General features: G+C 40.1%; 1 protein-coding gene across 1 annotated transcript; it reads left to right on the forward strand.

The window, feature by feature from the left end:
- The first annotated feature begins 8,254 nt into the window (after positions 1 to 8,254).
- LOC115133267 (zinc finger protein 664-like) lies at positions 8,255 to 21,124 on the forward strand. The gene is made up of 2 exons (XM_029666323.2): positions 8,255 to 8,947; positions 19,241 to 21,124. The coding sequence occupies exons 1-2, from the start codon at positions 8,512 to 8,514 to the stop codon at positions 20,215 to 20,217; spliced, it is 1,413 nt and encodes a 470-aa protein (XP_029522183.2). The 5' UTR covers positions 8,255 to 8,511; the 3' UTR covers positions 20,218 to 21,124.
- The last annotated feature ends 1,524 nt before the right edge of the window (positions 21,125 to 22,648 follow it).

A 22,648-nucleotide genomic window follows, 5' to 3' on the forward strand; every position in this document is an offset into this window, starting at 1 on the left:
CAGAGCAGCTGCCCGGATCCCGTCTAGGTACCTCCTCAACCACCTGTGTGCAACAAGCTACCTTACTAAAACATTAATCCTCAAAAAAATGAAAATATAGCCTAGAAACCTGGCTAAACTATCATTATGACATCATGGATGAATTCTGGAATATACTATATAGCCTAGAAACCTGGTTAAACTATCATTATGACCTCATGGATGGCCAGTCCTTGTATTCATAGTGTAGTGAATTCAGGGGGTAGCCCTGAGCTGAACTCAAACCTGGGTCCAGCGACTGTCAAGCCAACACCTTATAACTGTTACGCCAAAATGTCTGAACTTCTTGACGAGTCCCTATGAATTTGAGAATGGTTACATTTCTCCAGCCCCCATCCCTCAGCTGTTAACCAAACCAAGTCTCTGGGCAGCCATTTTGTTTCTGTTTAAATCATAGGTCCACACAACAATCAATCAACCAATCTGCAGTTCAAACAATAACAAAGCTGTAATTCCACCTCTGTTTTGGTAATAAGGTGATGATGCGGCTGGAGAAATGTAACTAGTCTCAAATTCATAGACAGACCTATGGATGCAAGGACTGACCATCCATGATATCAACATTATAGTTTTAACCATGTTTTGAAGCTATACAGTGTTGGTTTACATTGTTTCTAAACATTGGAGTAAAACAAGTTTATTTGGGGTTCTGATGGGGTAAACATGCATGCGCTATATTCTTCAAGAATCAATGGCTATAAATTGGCTATAAATTAATAATTTAAGAGTCTAAATATGGATGTAACAATTGCAGATTTAGCCTTTAACACCACACATCAGTTCAACAACCGCAGAGTTTGTGCCTCTGTTTTTAAGACAGTACTTACTAGTGTTAATCAGGGCACGTTCATCATTAGAACCATTTAATGCCTTAATAATTAAGATGCCTTTGGGAAACCGGGCCCAGATATCCAGTTTCCTCCTCTTCTTCCTCCTCCTTTTTTGACGTGACAGCCATCTCCCCCACTTTCACTCCAAAAACTGCATTCTCCTCTTCCTTTACTGTAACATCCTCCTCCTCTTTCACTCTGAACGCATCTTCCTCTTCTTTCACTGAAACTTTTCTCATCTTCTTTCACTGTAACAGCCTCACCCTCTACTTGTTTTTGTAATGTAATGTAACATCCTCCTCTTCCTCCTCCTCTTTCACTTCTTTAGCAGGAGGAGAGTAGCTCAGTGAACTCATGGTCGGGGATGTTAGCTAGCTAGGCTAATGCTAACTTAACCAGCTCGCTAGCTGACCAATAACAACAACAAAGTAAATATGAAATTAAATCGGATAACTAACTTGACGAACGAAGTGGGTTTAAAACACAATGGCTAATTTACACGAAAGCGTCTAAATAGCTTTATTGGTTCGGCTATTTTGTCTAGCAAGCTACCGAGGTGTCTGACTAACTGTTGCTGCTGTTGAAAGAAGCGTCCCGTCCACTAGATTATACGTCACACTAACAGCATTGCCTTAAAGCGTCAGACCGCCATCTGCTGACTGGAGTGGGTAACGCAGTTTAGTAAAAAATATATTTAATTTTCAGACAATATAAAGTGTAGGAAGCATGAGTTTTGAAAATCATACCTGCTTGCTCCTTTTTGTTTCGTCAACTTTTCGGTAGGGATGTTAGTCCTCCTTTTCTGCAGCAACCAGTGATCCGGGTCAACAGCATCAATGTAACAGTATAACTTTAATCTGTCCCCTCGCCCATACTAGGGCGCGAACCAGGGACCCTCTGCACACATCAACAACAGTCACCAACGAAGCATCGTTACCCATCGCTCCACAAAAGCCGCCGGAACCACTACTTCAAGGTCTCAAAGCGAGAGATGTCACAGATTTAAATGCTATTAGCGTGCACTACTGCTAAACTAGCTAGCCATTTCACATCCGTTACATGTGTGCCATGTCATCTTTAATAATGACATTAAGGCTACGCTGCGGGATGTCATCTATAATAATGACATAAAGGGCTATGCTGCTATGGTGTGGGATGTCATCTATAATGTAGTGTCTTAACATTTAGTACTTATTTATATAATAAGCAAGACTCTGAATACAAGCAATTGAACTGGAGCTTCACATTTACTCAAACGAGTTAGTACCAGAATAACATAGAACAACACTGCACATGACCAAGGGTGCTCCATCCTTAAAGGGGACATCAGTAATTAACAGAACATAACATTCCTTCTCTTATACAATCAGAGTAACTTTTATCAAACAACAACTGGAACATTTCCCAGAACTTGTTGTAGTTATTTTGCATCTTTTAATTTGAACTTGAACAGTTTGTTTTTGTTTGTTTGTTTATAAGTCTAGTCTGTCTGGTGGACGGTGCCTTCGTTCTGGGTAGCGCCTCGGATTGTCTGGAGGCTCCTGAACATCCTCAGTGTGTGCTTGTTCCATTATAGCTTCTGCTATAGCAGCACCTTCATCAACACGTTCCCTTCTTTCAGCCTGGGGTCTCTTTACTGCCCCACTGCCCTCTACAGTTCCCTGTGTGTCACTCTCAGGATCTCTCTGTGCCAGTTCTCTCTCGATTGTTGTGCTGTTTTCCGTGGAATGCATTTGGTTAATGTGACACCGCCACATTATGTCTGGGCTCACTTGAACCTGGTAAGTTCTGGGTCCCGTTTGTGTGTGTACGGTCCCTCTTGTCCATTTCCCTCCTCTTCTGTAGTCTCGCACCATCACTTCCTGTCCTGTTTGGAGATGGCGCTCCCGGCCACCGGAGAGCATCTTGGCTTGTTTGTTCAGCACTTCATTACGCCTGTTTGGCTTCATGATGTCCAGCCGTGTGCGGAGAGGCCTCCTGAACATCAGTGCGGCTGGGCTTTCATTTGTCGTGGCATGTGGGGTGTTCCGGTAGGAGGCCAGGAACTTGGCCAGTTTTGTTTGCAAAGTCCCTTCGTCTCGTTTTGCTGCACGGAGTCCTTGCTTTAGGGTTTGCACAAAGCGTTCTGCCAGTACATTGGTGGCAGGGTGGTACGGAGCTGAGGTTGTGTTAAGGGATTTTTTTAATCAATGATGACTAATTATGTATACATTTCAATCAGGACTGACTAATCCGAATACTATTATGTTACTGTACATGTATGAATTTTCTCTCTTGCTCCCAGTATTGAATATAATGTAGTCAAGAGTTTAGAACAATGACGGTCTGTTCCTTGGTACAAATGAATGAACTATCTCCAGATGGCAGGGACGGACTATCTCCAGACTGTCTGGAATGCTTATCTACACTGACTGACCTTGGCTCTAGGCGAGGAGGGAAGGCTTGAAATCTAAAGAGCCTTTCTACCAGTGTCAAGAAGAGACGGAACATTTAGAAAACGCTGACGTCATTTTCAGTTTATAACCTGTGGTAAAATGTGTATGAACTCAGTACTCTCTTGATAAAGGCTGTTACTTGACTTTTAAGACCGGGGCTCTGTCCATTCTTATAAAATAAGGGTCTTACAAACCCTTATGCATTGACAGAGTGTTTAATTTTGATTGGGAATTAAAACAGAGGAATTAAATTCCTTCAACAGGTTGAGTGTTTGATTCCATTTACTGACATGAATCTTGTAAACTCGTCACTTACAAAAGCTTGTGCGTTGTCACTTACCAGCTGCAGTGGCAAACCGAAGTGTGCAAACGTTGTTCTGAGACACTCTATCGTCTGAGCTGAGGTGGAGGAGTCAGTGCAAAACACCTCTGGCCATTTGGAATGGGCATCAACTATAACCAGAAACATGTGCTTTTCAAAGGGACCAGCGTAGTCACTGTGTTTAAAACTAGTTGCTCCTACCCTCTACTTTTTTGAACATTTTGTTAAAAATCGCGCAACATTTCAGCGCCCTGCTACTCATGCCAGGAATATAGTACGTTCATATGGTTAGAATGTGTGTATAGGAAACCCTCGGACGTTTTTAAAACTGGTTAAATCACGACTGTGGCTATTACATAACGTGCGTTACATCGGAAAGCGCAGGAAAACCTGATCACAGAAAATGGAAATAAATATCCTTGCGCCACTTCCAGCAATTGTTAACAGTGAGCCGAATTAGATAAGACCGAGCATTCAACTCCCACAGCATCCCCATGTAGTCGAGTATCTTGTGAATTTAATCCTCTTTGATTCTTGGTTGAACCGAAAGAGGGGCACGACGTACCTCCGGTCTCCGCCCAGATCATTCCGGAAGAGCTCTCTCCTGAAATTTTTTCCAAGACGACAGCTAATGATATGTACATCGCCTACGGATGAATTTTATCGCTTATTAACGTTTACTAATACCTAAAGTAGCATTACAAACGTATTTCGAAGTGTTTTGTGAAAGTTTATCGTCTACTTTTTGAATTTTAAAAAATGACGTTACGTTGTGAAATCGCTGTTTTTTTCGTTTATCACACAGTCTACATATAACGATATCTTGGCTTTATATGGCCCGATTTAATCGAAATAAAGACCCAATAGTGTTTATGGGACATCTAGGAGTGCCAACAAAGAAGATGGTGAAAGGTAATGACTGTTTTCTATTTTATTGTGCGGTTTGTGTAACGCCGAAATGCTAATTATTTTGTTTACGTCCCCTGCTGTGCTTTTCTGTTGTAGTGTATTGGTGCATGCTATCAGATAATAGCTTCTCATGCTGTCGCCGAAAAGCATTTTAAAAATCTGACTTGTTGCCTGGATTCACAACGTGTAGCTTTAATTTGATACCCTGCATGTGTATTTTAATGAACTTTTGAGTTTTAACTAATACTATTAGCATTTAGCGTAGTACATTTGCATTTCCAGAGCTCTAGTTGGGACGCAAGCGTCCCAGGTAGAGGTAAGAGGCTCCATTGTACCAATTAATCGTTCATCTGAATCACTGCCACTGTTCTCTGCTAGTGCATTCACAGACCCTTTAATTTTCTCAGTTTTCCTGTTGTGACTGAATTTTATTTTGCATGCTCTTTGAATGTGCCCCTTTCTACTACATTTGTGACAAATTTCGTCTTTGAAACGGCAGTCCTCTGCTCTGTGACCATCTCTGTCACACCTGTTGCATTTTTCGGCCACACGGGGGCGCTGTCGGCTGCGTGAAAACTTGTGCAGGGAAATTTGTGACCGGTCAGTACTTCTTTTACTTTGCAACTCAAATGCATCTTTAGTCGCGATTTCCATAGCCACAGCAATGTCAACCGCCTTTGCAAACGTGAGCTCTGATTCTGTGAGCAAACGTTTTTGAATGTGTTCATGTTTCAGTCCACAAACAAATCTATCCCTTAATGTGTCATTTAGGTTCTCTCCAAACTGGCAATGTCAGGACAATTTCTTCAACTCTGCTACATATGTACTAACACCCTCCCCCCATTCTGATCTCTCTTGTGGAAACGAAAACGTTCCGCAATGAGGAGTGGTTTAGGTGATATGTGACATAAAGGCTATGCTGTTACGTGCTACGGTGTGGGATGTCATCTATAATAATGACATAAAGGCCATGCTGCTACGTGCTACGGCATGGGATGTCATCTATAATAATCACATTAAGGCTATGCTGCTACATGCTACGGTGTGGGACGTCATCTATAATAATGACATAAAGGCTATGCTGCTACGGTGTGGGATGTCATCTATAATAATGACATAAAGGCTATGCTGCTCCGTGTTGCGGTGTGGGATGTCATCTATAATAATGACATAAAGGCTATGCTGCTACGGTGTGGGATGTCATCTATAATAATGACATAAAGGCTATGCTGCTACGTGCTACGGTGTGGGATGTCATCTATAATAATTACATAAAGGCTATGCTGTTACGGTGTGGGATGTCATCTATAATAATGACATAAAGGCTATGCTGCTACGTGCTACGGTGTGGGATGTCATCTATAATAATTACATAAAGGCTATGCTGTTACGTGTTACGGTGTGGGATGTCATCTATAATAATTACATAAAGGCTATGCTGTTACGTGCTACGGTGTGGGATGTCATCTATAATAATGACATAAAGGCTATGCTGTTACGTGCTACGGTGTGGGATGTCATCTATAATAATGGCATAAAGGCTATGCTGCTACGTGCTACGGCGTGGGATGTCATCTATAATAATGACATTAAGACTATTCTGCTACGTGCTACGGGATGTCATCTATAATAATGACATAAAGGCTATGCTGCTACGGTGTGGGATGTCATCTATAATAATGACATTAAGACTATTCTGCTACGTGTTACGGTGTGGGATGTCATCTATAATAATGACAAAGGCTTTGCTGCTAGTGTGTGTGCCATGTTATCTATAATAATGACATTAAGGCTATGCTGCTACGGTGTGGGATGTCATCTATGATAATGACATAAAGGCAATTAACAAAAAGTGAGACAACGTGGAGATAAAGAATAACAAAATATATGTATTAACTGAAGCAAATACAATTAACAATGGTGTGTGTGTAGTCAGTAGTGTAAGTGAGTGGTCGCGTGTATACATGTGATAATGAGGGCTGTTGAAAGGTGCCAACGCAAACAACCAACATAGCCCCCCCAATTTTTTAAAGTTTTTTTGTTTAAATGTTACAACCAAAATCTGTTTGTGTCTGCATGGAGAGAGTCTCCTCAATGAATGGGGAAGAGGTGCATTTTTCCTGGAACACACCCGAGCCCAGGTGTGTCCCATTTCACTGACCATCCTCCCGGCTCCGCCCACGACATCCTACTAAGGAAAACAAGAGCAAACAGAAAGAATTCGGCAGACAGAGTATGAGGGTGGTCACAGCAGTTTGATGATATACAATGGACTATGCATGCAGTCTGATGATATACCAGGGACTGGGGATGCAGTTAGGTTTGTATGCAGTCTGATGATATACCAGGGACTGGGGATGCAGTTAGGTTTGTATGCAGTCTGGTGATATACCAGGGACTGGGGATGCAGTTAGGTTTGTATGCAGTCTGATGATATACCAGGGACTGGGGATGCAGTTAGGTTTGTATGCAGTCTGATGATAAACCAGGGACTGGGGATGCAGTTAGGTTTGTTTTCCTCTAGCTACTCATCAGCGTACATAGAACATAGATCACTGTTAAACTAGGCTGCAGAACGTTCCTAGTTTGACAAATAATTCAACCAGTGTGTGACCTGGGTTTCTTTAAATTAATTCATATGATACTGCCTTCAATACAGATGTGAAGGACAGTATGTTTTAAATTCTCACTCAAAATATGCACTGCTCTAGTTGAACGTCTCGATATAATATTATTTAATGAAAGGAATGAAAAATACATTTTTCTGCAAATTTAAAATGTAAAAAAAAAACTATGTTTCTCCTCCAGTCAGCAGACGGGGATGTGGGTCTTTCAGGCGATGCTGCCAGCGTGACGTATCATCTAGTGGACGGTTCTTCAGAAACAGCTCGTCAACCACCTCGGTAGCTTTCTAGCCAACACAGCTTGAATCATTCGGCTATTTCTACGCTTTCGAAGTATATTAGCTACTGTGTTTTAGACACGCTTCTGCAACATCAACGAGTCAGCCACCTTGGAAGCCAACAGCCTAAACATTTAGACTGTTTCTGTGCATATTTGCCTCTGTGTTTTAAATATACTTCTGATATCTAGTTAATTGATCCGATTTAAATGCTATAGGTACATTGTTAGTCAACGAGCTGGCTTGATAAGTTAGCCTAGCACCAAACTAGTCGCTCACGCTAGCTAGCTAACATCCCCGACCATGAGCTCATTGATGTATCTTCCCCCTGCTCAAGAAGAGGAGGTCTGCTGTCTTCGATTGAATGTCCTATTTATCAAAGGTGCTTTTGGCTGGGGTCAAAACAACTCCAAAGGATTTGCATTTGTTAAAAGTCCATTTTGATACAGAAACACCAAAACATGATTTAGATTTATTAAGAACAAGTTGATTGACAAAGTCATGAACAATTGGAAGAGTTGAATAAACCACATTTTGGCTATGATAAAAAATATGCCTCTGGGGTCAAAATTATCCATGTCAGAAGTATGGTTCAATGCAAATATGTAGTGGGTGTAACAGTTTGTTTTACATTCTCACTCATTAAACACGAATCAATCAACACATGCTTCTCTTTGAACGACTTAATATAATATTAAACTTTTACGAAATAAATGAAAAATAAACGTTTGGTTCCTCAACTGCGTTGCCGACTCCAGTCAGCAGATGGCGATGTGCGTCTTTTAGGTTCAGGCGACGCTGCCAGTGTGACGTATAATCTAGTAGACCGGAAAGCTCCAACAACAACAGCTAGTCAGACACCTCGGTATCTTTCTAGCAAACACAGCTACAACATTCACTCTCTTTACAGTCTTTTGGTGTATATTAGTCGCTGTGTATTAAACACTTCCGTCGTATGTACTTGTTAGCCCATTTAATTATATATTTACGTTGTTTGTCAGCTAGCTGGTTTGCTAAGTTAGCTTAGAACTAGGCTAGTCGCTAATGCTAGCTAGCTAGCTAACATCTCCGACCATGAGTTCACGAAGCTACTTTCCTCCTGCTAAAGGAGAGTGGGTCTGCTGGACGGAGAAAGAAGCTCTTGTGAAAGAGGAGGAGGAAGAGAAGGATGTTACAATACAAAAACAAGTAGAGGGTGAGGCTGTTACCGTGAAAGAGGAAGAGAAAGACGTTTCAGTGAAAGAAGAGGAAGACGCGTTCAGAGTGAAAGAGGAGGATTTCACAGTAAAAGAAGAGGAAGATTTCACAGTAAAAGAAGAGGAGGATTTCATAGTAAAAGAAGAGGAGGATTTCACAGTAAAAGAAGAGGATGATGCAGTTTTTGGACTGAAAGAGGTGGAGATGACTGTTACATCCACAAAGGAGGAGGAAGAAGAGGAGTTTGGCGATCTGGGCCCGGTTTCCCAAACGCATCTTAAGGCATCCAATGGTTCTAACGATGTTAACACTAGTAAGTATTGTCTATAAAACAGAGGCACAAACTCTGCAGTTGTTGAACTGATGTGGGGTGTTAAAGGGAAAATCTGCAATTGCTACATCAATATTTTGACTTTTAAATTATTTATTTAAATAATTTATTTATTGTTTCTTGAAGAATATAACACATGCCTCATGACCTTAGTTCAACTGTTGTACCCCATCAGAATACCAAATAAGCTTTTTTTACGCCAATGTCTATAAACAATGTAAACCAACATTGTATAGCCTCAACATGGTTAAATCTATAATACATCTATAATGTTGATATCATGGATGGTCAGTCCTTGCATCTGTAGGTCTGTCTATGAATTTGAGACCAGTTGCATTTCTCCAGCCCCATCCATCATCTTATTACCATAACAGTGGTGAAATGACAGCTTTACTATTGTTTCACTGCAGGTTGATTGATTGTTGCATGGATTTTTTAAATGGACAACCTAGGATTTGAACAGAAACAAAATGGCTGCCTAGAGACTTGGTTTGGTAAACATCTGAGGGATGGGGGCTGGAGAAATGTAACCACTCTCAAATTCATAGAGAAAGCTATTGTATCAACCATAACCCAAATCCTAGCGACCTCGTCAAGAAGTTTAGACCGTTATAAGGTGTTGGCTTGACAGTCACTGGACCCAGGTTTGAGTTCAGCTCAGGGCTGCCCCCTGAATTCACTACACTATGAATACAAGGACTGGCCATTCATGAGGTCAAAATTATAGTTTACCAGGTTTGTAGGACACAGTATATTCTAGAATTGCCAGTGTAGATTTCCTGTGGGGGTCAAATTGTTAGAGCTGTTGATAAGTCATTGTATAATATTCAGCAATTTGTTCATGCCATTACATCAAGAAACAAACTCTTCCCGAACCACCTCGTCCTGCTGGCCTTCATATATTCCGACGTTGCTGGTTATGGGCTACTCAAGCAGTCGGCAACCTACATTTGGAGTGCAAATTTATCTTACCATTTCTACCGATCTGTGTGCCAGTTATGATTTTCATATGCACATTTTCATGGAACAGTTTTATTTCATTGATAGTGTCTCAAAATCATTGTCTGTGATTAATCTACATTCTATCTAAATGAAAATCATACAAATCTTAAAGTAACTTTTATTGCCATTGCCATCTATGTAAAAAATAGCCTACATAAAGCCAATAAATAAAAATATTGCAAATAAATGTCCTATAACTCATATGGCCTGTCTCTAACGAACTTGAAACATTGTATAAAATATTCTGGGCCCTCAGTTTCCGCTGCCAGTGAGTTCTCGACCGACACAGCTGTAGGCTATTTGTTTATTTATTTTTAATTTTACCTTTGTTTAACCAGGTAGGCAAGTTGAGAACAAATTTACAACTGCGACCTGGCCAAGATAAAGCAAAGCAGTTTGACACATACAACAACACAGAGTTACACATGGAGTAAAACAAACAATAATACAGTACAAAAACAAGTCTATATACAATGTGAGCAAATGAGGTGAGATAAGGTAGGTAAAGGCAATAAATAGGCCATGGTGGCGAAGTAAATACAATATAGCAATTAAAAACACTGGAATTGTAGATTTGCAGTAGGTGAATGTGCAAAGTAGAAATAATGGGGTGCAAGGGAGCTAAATAAATAGTGTGGGGATGAGGTAATTGTTTGGGCTATTTATAGATGGGATATGTACAGGTGCAGTGATCTGTGAGCTGCTCTGACAGCTGGTGCTTAAAGGTAGTGAGGGAGATAAGTGTTTCCAGTTTCAGAGATTTTTGTAGTTCGTTCCAGTCATTGGCAGCAGAGAACTGGAAGGACAGGCGGCCAAAGGACGAATTGGCCCTGGGGGTGACCAGTGAAATACACCTGCTGGAGCACGTGCTAGGAGTGGGTGCTGCTAAGGTGACCAGCGAGCTGACATAAGGCGGGACTTTACCTATTAGGGTCTTGTAGATGACCTGGATCCAGTGGGTTTGGCGACGAGTATGAAGCGAGGGCCAGCTAACGAGAGAGTACAGGTTGCAGTGGTGGGTAGTATATGGGGCTTTGGTGACAAAACGGATGGCACTGTGATAGACTCCATCCAATTTGTTGGGTAGGATGTTGGAGGTTATTTTGTAAATTACATTGCCAAAGTCGAGTATCGGTAGGAAGGTCAGTTTTACGAGGATATGTTTGGCAGCATGAGTGAATTATGCTTTGTTGCGAAATAGGAAGCCAATTCTAGATTTATCTTTGGATTGGAGATGTTTGATGTGAGTCTGGAAGGAGAGTTTACAGTCTAATAAGACACCTAGGTATTTGTAGTTGTCCACATATTCTAAGTCAGAACCGTCCAGAGTAGAGGTCGACCAATTATGATTTTTCAACGCCGATACCGATTATTGGAGGTCCCAAAAAAGCCAATACCGATTAATCGGACAATTAAAAAAATATATATATTTGTAATAATGACAATTACAACAATACTGAATGAACACTTATTTTAACTTAATATAATACATCAATAAAAATCTATTTAGCCTCAAATAAATAATGAAACATGTTCAATTTCGTTTAAATAATGCAAAAACAAAGTGTTGGAGAAGAAGGCAAAAGTGCAGTATGTGCCATGTAAGAAAGCTAATGTTTAAGGTCCTTGCTCAGAACATGAGACTTCAATATTCTAAGGTAAGAGGTTTTAGGTTGTAGTTAATATTGTATTTATAGGACTATTTCTCTCTCTACCATTTATATTTCGTATACGTTTGACTATTGGATGTTCTTATAGGAACTTTAGTATTGCCAGTGTAACAGTATAGCTTCCGTCCCTCTCCTCGCCCCTACGTGCGCTCGAACCAGGAACACATCGACAACAGCCACCCTCGAAGCATCGTTACCCATCGCTCCACAAAAGCCGCGGCCCTTGCCGAGCAAGTGGAACAACTACTCCAAGTCTCAGAGCGAGTCACGTTTGAAACGCTATTAGCGCGCACCCCGCTAACTAGCTAGCCATTTCACATCGGTTACACCAGCCTAATCTCGGGAGTTGATAGGCTTGAAGTCATAAACAGCTCAATGCTTGAAGCACAACGAAGAGCTGCTGGCAAATCGCACAGTCAGACTTCTCTATCAGATATCAAATCATAGACTTAATTATAACATAATAACACACAGAAATACGAGCCTTTGGTCAGTAATTATGGTCGAATCCGGAAACTATAATTTCAAAAACAAAACTTTTATTATTTCAGTGAAATACGGAAACGTTCCGTATTTTATCTAACGAGTGGCATCCATCCATAAGTCTAAATATTGCTGTTATATTGTACAACCTTCAATGTTATGCCATAATTACGTAAAATTCTGGCAAATAAGTTCGCAACGAGCCAGGCGGCCGAAACAACTGCATATACCATGACTCTGTTGCAAGAGAAGTGACACAATTTACTTAGTTAAAAGAAATTGTTAGCAGGCAATATTAACTAAATATGCAGGTTTAAAAATATATACTTGTGTATTGATTTTAAGAAAGGCATTGATGTTTATGGTTAGGTACACGTTGGAGCAATGGCAGTCATTTTTCTCAAATGCGCACCGCATCGATTATATGCAACGCAGGACACGCTAGATAAACTAGTAATATCATCAACCATGTGTAGTTAACTAGTGATTATGATTGATTGATTGTTTTTATAAGATAGGTTTAATGCTAGCTAGCAACTTACCTTGGTTTCTTACTGCATTCGCGTAACAGGCAGGCTCCTCGTGGAGTGCAATGAGAGGCAGGTGGTTAGAGTGTTGGACTAGTTAACTGTAAGGTTACAAGATTGAATCCCCGAGCTGACAAGGTAAAAATCTGTCGTTCTGCCCCTGAACAAGGCAGTTAACCCACCATTCCTAGGCCGTCATTGAAAATAAGAATGTGTTCTTAACTGACTTGCCTAGTTAAATAAAGGTGTAAAAAATACATTTAAAAAATCGGCCAAATCGGTGTCCAAAAATACCGATTTCCGATTGTTATGAATACTTGAAATCGGCCTAAATTAATCGGCCATTCCGATTAATCAGCCGACTTCTAGTCCAGAGTAGTGATGCTGGGCGGGTGGGCAGGTGTAGGCTGCAATCTGTTGAAGAGCATGCATTTAGTTTTACTTGTATTTAAGAGCAGTTGGAGGCTACGGAAGGAGAGTTGTATGGCATTGAAGCTCGTCTGGAGGGTAGTTAACAGTGTCCAAAGAAGGACCAGTATACAGAATGGTGTCATCTGCGTAGAGGTGGATCAGAGACTCCCCAGGAGCAAGAGCGACATCATTGATGTATACAGTGTCGTGGTAATTTCCTGTATTACTAAACATTGAGAGCAAACCACACACAAGCCAGTTATATTATAAAGTCCATCTCTAATTATATATGAGCTTCACCATAGCCCTGTGACTCTCAGATCAATTCCGTGTCTATAAATGAATTCTCTGAGAGTGTTTACAAAATGGCAACTGAGATCTTTTATAGCAAAGATCCACCCCCTAGTCGACATGACAAACCACAGATAATAGGAACTTCACAAGATCTTTTATAGCAAAGATCCACCCCCTAGTCGACATGACAAACCACAGATAATAGGAACTTCACAAAGTGCCTTTTATTTGAAAGAGGAGTATCCCATAGACAGATAGCATTAGCTATAAATGATCGTTCAGTTTGGTCTTCTAAACAAAGTTCCTATCTCGTTCTTGGTACAACATAGTACCAAACCATTACCTCATCCAATGGCATATATCAATTGTCAATTCTAGATAAACCCATCTAAAATACCCTCCTGGACAAGATCAGAAAATACAGTGAACCTCTTAGGTCATATTCTAAATCAAGATAAGGGCAACCTCAGAGGGGACATACAATAGTTACAGACACATTCCCATAAGAAGACAAGCCTCCATTCTGTCCTCCTCCCCTTCTGATATTCTTCATAGCATCACATGGTTTAACAGATACATTGACATATGAAGACAAGCCTGACCACTCCCCTCTCTGGGCCCCTAGTGACTAAGCCCTGGAGAAGAGAGAGGAAAACGCAACTGCCAACAGTATTGTCCAAAAGAAAACATCCTAATGACAAATATCTCACATAAGCATTATTATGTAAATAAAACATCTTATTTATCAATGTTACCTAACTAATTCTGATTCTGCTTCCACAACAGAGAAAATAGTTGGCCCAAGAATTGAACCTTGTGGCACCCCCATAGAGACTGCATCAGGCCCGGACAACAGGCCCTCCGATTTGACAAACTGAACTCTATCCGAAAAGTAGTTGGTGAACCAGGCGAGGCAATCATTTGAGAAACCGAGGCTGTTGAGTCTGCTGATGAGGATGTGTTGATTGACAGAGTCGAAAGCCTTGTCCAGGTCAATGAATATGGCTGCACAGTTTTGTTTCTTATCGATGGAGGTTAAGATATCGTTTAGGATCTTGAGCGTGGCTGAGGTGCACCAGCTCTGAAACCAGATTGCATAATGGAGAAGGTACGATGGGATTCAAAATGGTCAGTAATCTGTTTAACTTGTCTTTCGAAGACCTTAGAAAGGAAGGGTTGGATAGATATAGGTCTGTAGCAGTTTGGGTCATGAGTGACCCCCCCTTTGAAGACCGCAGCTGCTTTCCAATCTTTGGGAATCTCAGACAAAACAAAAGAGAGGTTGAACAGGCTAGTTATAGGGGTTGCAACAATTTCGGGCAGATCATTTTTAGAAAGAATGGATCCAGATTGCCTAGCCTGGCTGATTTGTGCGGGTCCAGATTTTGCACCTCTTTCAGAACATCAGCTGACTGAATTTGGGAGAAGGTAAAATGGGGAAGGCTTGGGCGAGTTGCTGTGGGGTGTGCAGTGCTGTTGACTGGGGTAGGAGTAGCCAGGTGGAAAGCATGGCCAGCCGTAGAAAAATTTGTGGTGGTGGCGGTGGTGACAGTTTCCTATCCTCAGTGCAGTGGGCAGCTGGGAGGAGGTGCTCTTATTCTCCATGGACTTTACAGTGTCCAGAACTTTTTTGAGTTTGTGTTGCAGGAAGAAAATTTCTGCTTGAAAAACCTAGCCTTGGCTTTTCTAACTGACTGTGAATATTGGTTTCTAACTTCCCTGAAAAGTTGCATATCACGGGGGCTGTTCGATGAAAATACAGAACACCACAGGATGTTTTTGTGCTGGTTAGGGGCAGCCAGGTCTGGGGAGAACCAAGGGCTATGTCTGTTCCTGGTTCTACATTTCTTGAATGGGGCATGCTTATTTAAGATTGTGAGGAAGGCATTTTTAATGAATATCCAGGCATCCTCTACTGACGTGATGAGGTCAATATCCTTCCAGGATACCCGGGCTAGGTCGTTTAGAAAGGCATGCTCGCTGAAGTGTTTCAGGGAGCATTTGACAGTGATGAGTGGAGGTCGTTTGACCGCATCCCCAAATGAGCACATTTCTAGGCCTACATTTACGCGCAGGACAGGTAGACTAGTCCTACTTCTATATGAGTAATCAGGTGTGCCTCCTTACTCAATATTGACAGGAGTGTTTCAAACATGACAATGAATATATTTACAAAACTGACGCATCTTGCGGGGTCGGGTCTGGGTGGTCTGGCATGGGCCGTTTCATTTAGTATCCGTTTGGGTCGGCATGGGGAATTATTGTATTTCCCCATAGTATGTTGTACCTCAAGTTGACCGACTGAAACAGAGTGTAACTTTATGACTACAATTACTGTTCCCTGAATTAGGGAAAAGAGGTACAACACCTGTTTGGCCCCGCCCCTTCCTGGGTCGTTGAAGAGCGATTTAAAATTAAATATGACCTAAAGCTCGTATTTCTGTGTTTATTATTATAATTAAGTCTATGATTTGATAGAGCAGTCTGACTGAGTGGTGGTAGGCAGCAGCAGGCTCGTAGGCATTCATTCAAACAGCACTTTTCTGCGTTTGCCAGCAGCTCTTTGCAATGCTTGAAGCACAGCTCTGTTTATGACTTCAAGCCTATCAACTCCCAAGATTAGGCTGGCAATACTATAGTGCCTATAAGAACATGCAATAGTCAAAGGTATATGAAATACAAATGGTATAGAGAGAAACCGTTCTATAATTCCTATAATAACCTCAACCTAAAACTTCTTACCTGGGAATATTGAAGACTCATGTTAAAAGGAACCACCAGCTTCCATATGTTCTCATGTTCTGAGCAAGTAACTTAAAAGTTTAGCTTTTGGCACATATTGCACTTTTACTTTCTTCTCCAACACTGTTTTCTCACATTATTTAAACCAAATGGAACATGTTTCATTATTTATTTGAGACTAAATTGATTTAAAAAATGTAGTATATTAAGTTAAAATAAGTGTTCATTCAGTATCGTTGTAATTGTCATTATTACAAATATATATATATATAACATTGGCTGATTTAATCGGTATCGGCTTCTTTTCATCCTCCAATAATTGGAATCGGTTTTGAAAAATCATAATCGGTCGACCTCTACTATGTTATTGTTTGGTGATGGTATCGGCCAATTTGTTTAACACTTAGTTTACAAACCCTCATTTTCAGGCTGATAGAAAAGCTAGCCAAAGAGCATTTTACTGGTTGAAGTTTAAAAAAAAGTATAAAGCAGTTGATTTGTGACAACACAAACATATTAAGCAGATGATTCAAATGAGCCTTACAATTATAATCCAAAGTAATGTGAAATGCACTCATAAGCAACCTGGAAATGGTCAGCCTATGAGAACTCCCCTGAGTTTTCCCCGATGGAGGTGAATTAGTGAATAGACACAGAGCTTAATGTGAGTTTCCTTGAGTAGCACTCCTGATCTTGATCTGATAGTGCGCTGTAATATTCAAAATACATTGTGAAAAACTAAAATCTTCACTTACCATTTTTACTCCAGGCAGATATGTTACATTCATAACTAGTGGTTTCCTCATTAGCAGGGAGGAGTTTCTGCAATCAAATTGTGTGTGCATTGACCTCGTGCCACAATTTTAGCAAACCCAGAAAGGGGCCTATATTGGAGACCAAAAGTTGTCTGGCACACTGCTTAGAGTTTCAACAACTTGAATAACTTACAAGACAAAATATGACTATTAATGCTAACTTGATTCTCTGGGATAGGCGGGACGCTTGCGTCTCACTTGGCCAATAGTCAGGGAAAATGTAGAGCGCCAAATTCAAATAAAATACTATAAAAATCTAACTTTCATTAAATCACACATGTAAGATACCAAATTAAAGCTACACTCGTTGTGAATCCAGCCAAAATGTCAGATATCAAAAAGGCTTTTCGGCAAACGCATATGATGCTATTATCTGATGATAGCACAACAGTAAACAATGAGAGTAGCATATTTCAACCCTGCAGGTGAGATACAAAACGCAGAAATAAAATATAAATCATGCCTTACCTTTGACAAGCTTCTTTTGTTGGCACTCCAATATGTCCCATAAACATCACAAATGGTCCTTTTGTTCGATTAATTCCGTCCATATATATCCAAAATGTCCATTTATTTGGAGCGTTTGATCCAGAAAAACACTTGTTCCAACTTGACCAACATCACTACAAAATATCTCAAAAGTTACCTGTAAACTTTGCCAAAACATTTCAAACTACTTTTGTAATTCAACTTCAGGTTTTTAAAAATGTAAATAATCGATAAAATTGAAGACGGGATGATCTGTGTTCAATACAGGAAGATAACAAACTCAAGCATGCTTTCTGGTCTTGCGCAACTTTTAAACAGTACACATGATGTGACACTTGTTAACCTCTTACCTCTACCTGGGACGCTTGCGTCCCAACTAGAGCTCTGGAAATGCAAATGCGCTACGCTAAATGCTAATAGTATTAGTTAAAACTCAAAAGTTCATTAAAATACACATGCAGGGTATCAAATTAAAGCTACACTCGTTGTGAATCCAGGCAACAAGTCAGATTTTTAAAATGCTTTTCGGCGACAGCATGAGAAGCTATTATCTGATAGCATGCACCAATACACTACAACAGAAAAGCACAGCAGGGGACGTAAACAAAATAATTAGCATTTCGGCGTTACACAAACCGCACAATAAAATAGAAAACAGTCATTACCTTTCACCATCTTCTTTGTTGGCACTCCTAGATGTCCCATAAACACTATTGGGTCTTTATTTCGATTAAATCGGGCCATATAAAGCCAAGATATCGTTATATGTAGACTGTGTGATAAACGAAAAAAACAGCGATTTCACAACGTAACGTCATTTTTTAAAATTCAAAAAGTAGACGATAAACTTTCACAAAACACTTCGAAATACGTTTGTAATGCTACTTTAGGTATTAGTAAACGTTAATAAGCGATAAAATTCATCCGTAGGCGATGTACATATCATTAGCTGTCGTCTTGGAAAAAATTTCAGGAGAGAGCTCTTCCGGAATGATCTGGGCGGAGACCGGAGGTAAGCGGTGCCCCTCTTTCGGTTCAACCAAGAATCAAAGATGATTAAATTCACAAGATACTCGACTACATGGGGATGCTGTGGGAGTTGAATGCTCGGTCTTATCTAATTCGGCTCACTGTTAACAATTGCTGGAAGTGGCGCAAGGATATTTATTTCCATTTTCTGTGATCAGGTTTTCCTGCGCTTTCCGATGTAACGCACGTTATGTAATAGCCACAGTCGTGATTTAACCAGTTTTAAAAACGTCCGAGGGTTTCCTATACACACATTCTAACCATATGAACGTACTATATTCCTGGCATGAGTAGCAGGGCGCTGAAATGTTGCGCGATTTTTAACAAAATGTTCAAAAAAGTAGAGGGTAGGAGCAACAGGTTAATAAAGATGGCCGTATGGAATAACTTCAACCAATTTCTAAAGACAGGTGACATCCAGTGGAAGCGGTAGGAACTGCAAACAGTCCCTTGGAAATCTGGTTTCCCAATGAAACCTCATTGAAAAGAGGGTGATCTCGAAAAAAACAACATCTGAATAGTTTGTCCTCAGGGCTTTTGCCTGCTACATAAGTTATAATATACTCACAGACATGAAACAGTTTTAGAAACTTCAGAGTGTTTTATATCCAAATCTACTAATAATATGCATGTCTTATATTCTGGGGATGAGTAGCAGGCAATTGAATTTGGGCACGCTATTTATTCAAAACTGAAAATGCTGCCCCCTATCCCAAAGAAGTTTTAATTGTCAAATGTAACAGACATCAATTGTTGAACAACTTCATGGGTTGTGGGCCTTTAACCATTTGTCTGACTTTGTCGTTCACACAGGAGAGAGACGGGACAATCGTGGATCCTCTGGGGATCCTCAACAAAATCATGATGATGACGAGGCAGAGAAGAGTCTCTCCAGATCAGAACTCCTCAAGAAACACCAGCAGAGACCCACAGGGAAGAAATCTAACTGCTGCTCTGACTGTGGGAAAAGATTCAACTCTTCATTAAAACTTAAAATACATCAAAGAATTCACACTAGAGAGAAATCTTTTGGCTGTGATCAATGTGGGAAGAGTTTTACTGCATCTAGCCATCTGACTATACACCAGAGAACACACACAGGAGAGAAACCTCATAGCTGTGATCAATGTGGGAAGAGTTTTACTCGGCCAGACAGCCTGATGGTACACCAGAGAACACACACAGGAGAGAAACCTTATAGCTGTGATCAATGTGGGAAGTGTTTTTCTACATCTGGCCAGCTGACTTTACACCAGAGAATACACACAGGAGAGAAACCTTATAGCTGTGATAAATGTGGGAAGAGTTTTACTACATCTGGCCAGCTGACCTTACACCAGAGAATGCACACAGGAGAGAAACCTTATAGCTGTGATCAATGTGGGAAGAGTTTTATTTCATCTGGCCAGCTGACTTTACACCAGAGAATACACACAGGAGAGAAACCTTATAGCTGTGATCAATGTGGGAAGAGTTTTACCACATCTAGTCAGCTGACTCTACACCAGAGAACACACACAGGAGAGAAACCTTATAGCTGTGATCAATGTGGGAAGAGTTTTTCTAGATCTGACCATCTGACTTTACACCAGAGAATACACACAGGAGAAAAATCGTATAGCTGTGATCAATGTGGGAAGAGTTTTACTAGATCTGGCCATCTGACTTTACACCAGAGAATACACACAGGAGAGAAACGTTATAGCTGTGATCAATGTGGGAAAAAATACTCTGATAAAAGATCTATGATTAAACATCAGAAACATTGTTTCATGATATCAATGAAATAATGTCACAATGTAGAATGTTTTAACATTGTAGAAGGATTATTTTAATCATGTCACAATGTAGAACCCTAAATGTTTGTCCCCTGTTCTATTGATTTCAGCATGATATGGATTTTAGCATCAGGGGAAAAATCCAGGCCCTGAATTGGAAGAGTACTATTTATGATTTAACAAAAAGTGACTACCAACAAAAGAGTTGTTACACACCACGTTGGTGATGCAACACTTCAAAATGTAGCGAGCAGTTTTCAACAAATTGTCCTCTAGCCAGTGATGTACACATTATTCCCAGATTCCGTGTGGTTTTTGCTGCGTTCGTTTTTACAGGACGTGCAGCCTCCTCTCGCACAATTGATTTCAACATGATATCGATGAGTGATGACAAATAAGTGTTGTGTTCCTTTGTTTTTCGACCCCTAAATTTAAATGCATCACTCCCAAATTGTAGCTGACTGTCTTCTGCAGGTTGTCCTCTAACCAGTGAGGTAAAAGATATCTCCCATTTCCATGTGTTTTTTTAGTTGTGTTAGTTTCAACAGCACGTACAACCTGATTTCCCCCCTAATCGATATCAGTGATTTATTGCTACTTGTCAAAACAACATCGTTTTTTGGTGCTTGTGCAGTTTATAAGGTGCTTGTTTAAGAAAATAATTCATATGATTATTGTGGCAGTTGTTTGTGTAGATAGTACATTTTATGTTTAGGATTTCAATTTATCACAAACTTTTTCTGCATTTGGACTATTGATTTGGACACGTTTAAACTGTGACATTGGGGCTACCCCACCTAGCAAAATGTAGTTGAAAATAAGACTATGCGAAAGTTGAGAAGAAAACAATTTAATTGCAATGTACTTGCAGCCTATACACATGGACTCAGTATAATAAATTGGTCTTTTATCAATTTTATATCACTCCAGTATTTCTTTACAACATTCAAATGCTAATTGTCTTTATTCCACTACTGAAGAAGCATGACTCAAATCACCTCATATTTCAAACGTCCAGCCTGACAAAAGATACATGTTTTATTATTCCATGCCTCACCCTTAGTTAAGTTAATTATTGTCAATACATATTAAGAGGGGTACATTTGGTTTTGATATTTCATATTTACAATTCATGTAACATTTAGTAATCATAATTATTTATGCAACCAACTGACAATTTTTGTGTACAATTATATTGGAATTGTTATCCTGCTTTTAGAAAATCAGGGATCATTTTCAGATGTGCCAAACCAAATGTACTAGAGCATGACATTGGGGACTGGGCCCCGATCCAACAACATGCCTATCTAGTGAACCCTGAAAAGAGAGAGAAGCTCTGCAGTTAGGTGGAAAGTTACTATGGATATTGCAGAAGTTTCCTCTTGAAATCAGACATGTCTGTGGTAATTGGCTGTTGATTGTCTCAAGGGTGGGCAATCAAAAAGTTTTTTGTTTTGCATTTAGCCAGTGCACTGCCATTTATTTTGACTGCGCGTTTTTCCGTATTGGAGATGAGTTTTGTTTGGGCTTGTTCCAAAGGGACGAGAGTTCTAGAAGCTAGTGAGTTTTAGGAAGATGACAGTTTTAGAAGCTAGTGAGTTTTAGGAAGATATATATATTTAGAAATGTTTTTTCCTATTTTTAATTGTTTGCAGCCAGTAGACACCATGTTTATATGGTAGTAGGTGAAGGAAGCATTTTAGTTGATTATAATGTGAAATGGAAGTTGTTTTCTGTTGGTGGTGAGCAAACTTGTCCAACAAAAATATAGGATATATTTGTTGTCTTAAGGGGAAAGGTGTTACAGGCTTTGGTTTTTCCATTTATATTTTGAGGTTGGACGTTAGAGCATAGGAAAGGGGGATACCTAGTCAGTTCTACAACTGAATGCATTCAACTGAAATTTGTCTTCGGCGTACTGATTGATGTCACCTCATTAGTCAGTATGTGTTACACCTGTGCTGGCTTGTCCATCTCATTATTGGGAAGGTGTTTCACCTGAGCTGGTCCAGGTTCTATTTAAGAGTGTCTGGCCCAGTGTTCCAGTTGTTTTGATCGATGTAGAGAGTCAACACCTTTAGTTGTGCTACTTTTTTGGTTTGCTTCCTGTCTTTAAGTTTCTTGTGGGGTTTTATTTTGTTTGCCTCTTGGGCAGATTTAGTGGGTCTCATGGTGGATGTCTTTTAGGTCCCAGTTGTTATTAGTCCATTTTCATTGGACACCCCCATAGTGTCTTTCAGAGCCCCTCCTAAAAAACAAGCTTGTATTTTGGGGTGGATATTGCATCAAATTATTTTAATCAATGGCATTTCCTTAGGGTGCCCATTAGTCTTTCAGTTGTTAGTCTTCTGTTTGTTGTGTACTAAATATTTCTGTTCATTTTCATTTTTCATTTGTTTTATTCCTGTGAAGCCATTGTGTTGCATCCATGTCTGAAATGTGC

Source organism: Oncorhynchus nerka, linkage group LG2, assembly GCF_034236695.1.
Source record: "Oncorhynchus nerka isolate Pitt River linkage group LG2, Oner_Uvic_2.0, whole genome shotgun sequence".
NCBI classification, from domain to species: domain Eukaryota; kingdom Metazoa; phylum Chordata; class Actinopteri; order Salmoniformes; family Salmonidae; genus Oncorhynchus; species Oncorhynchus nerka.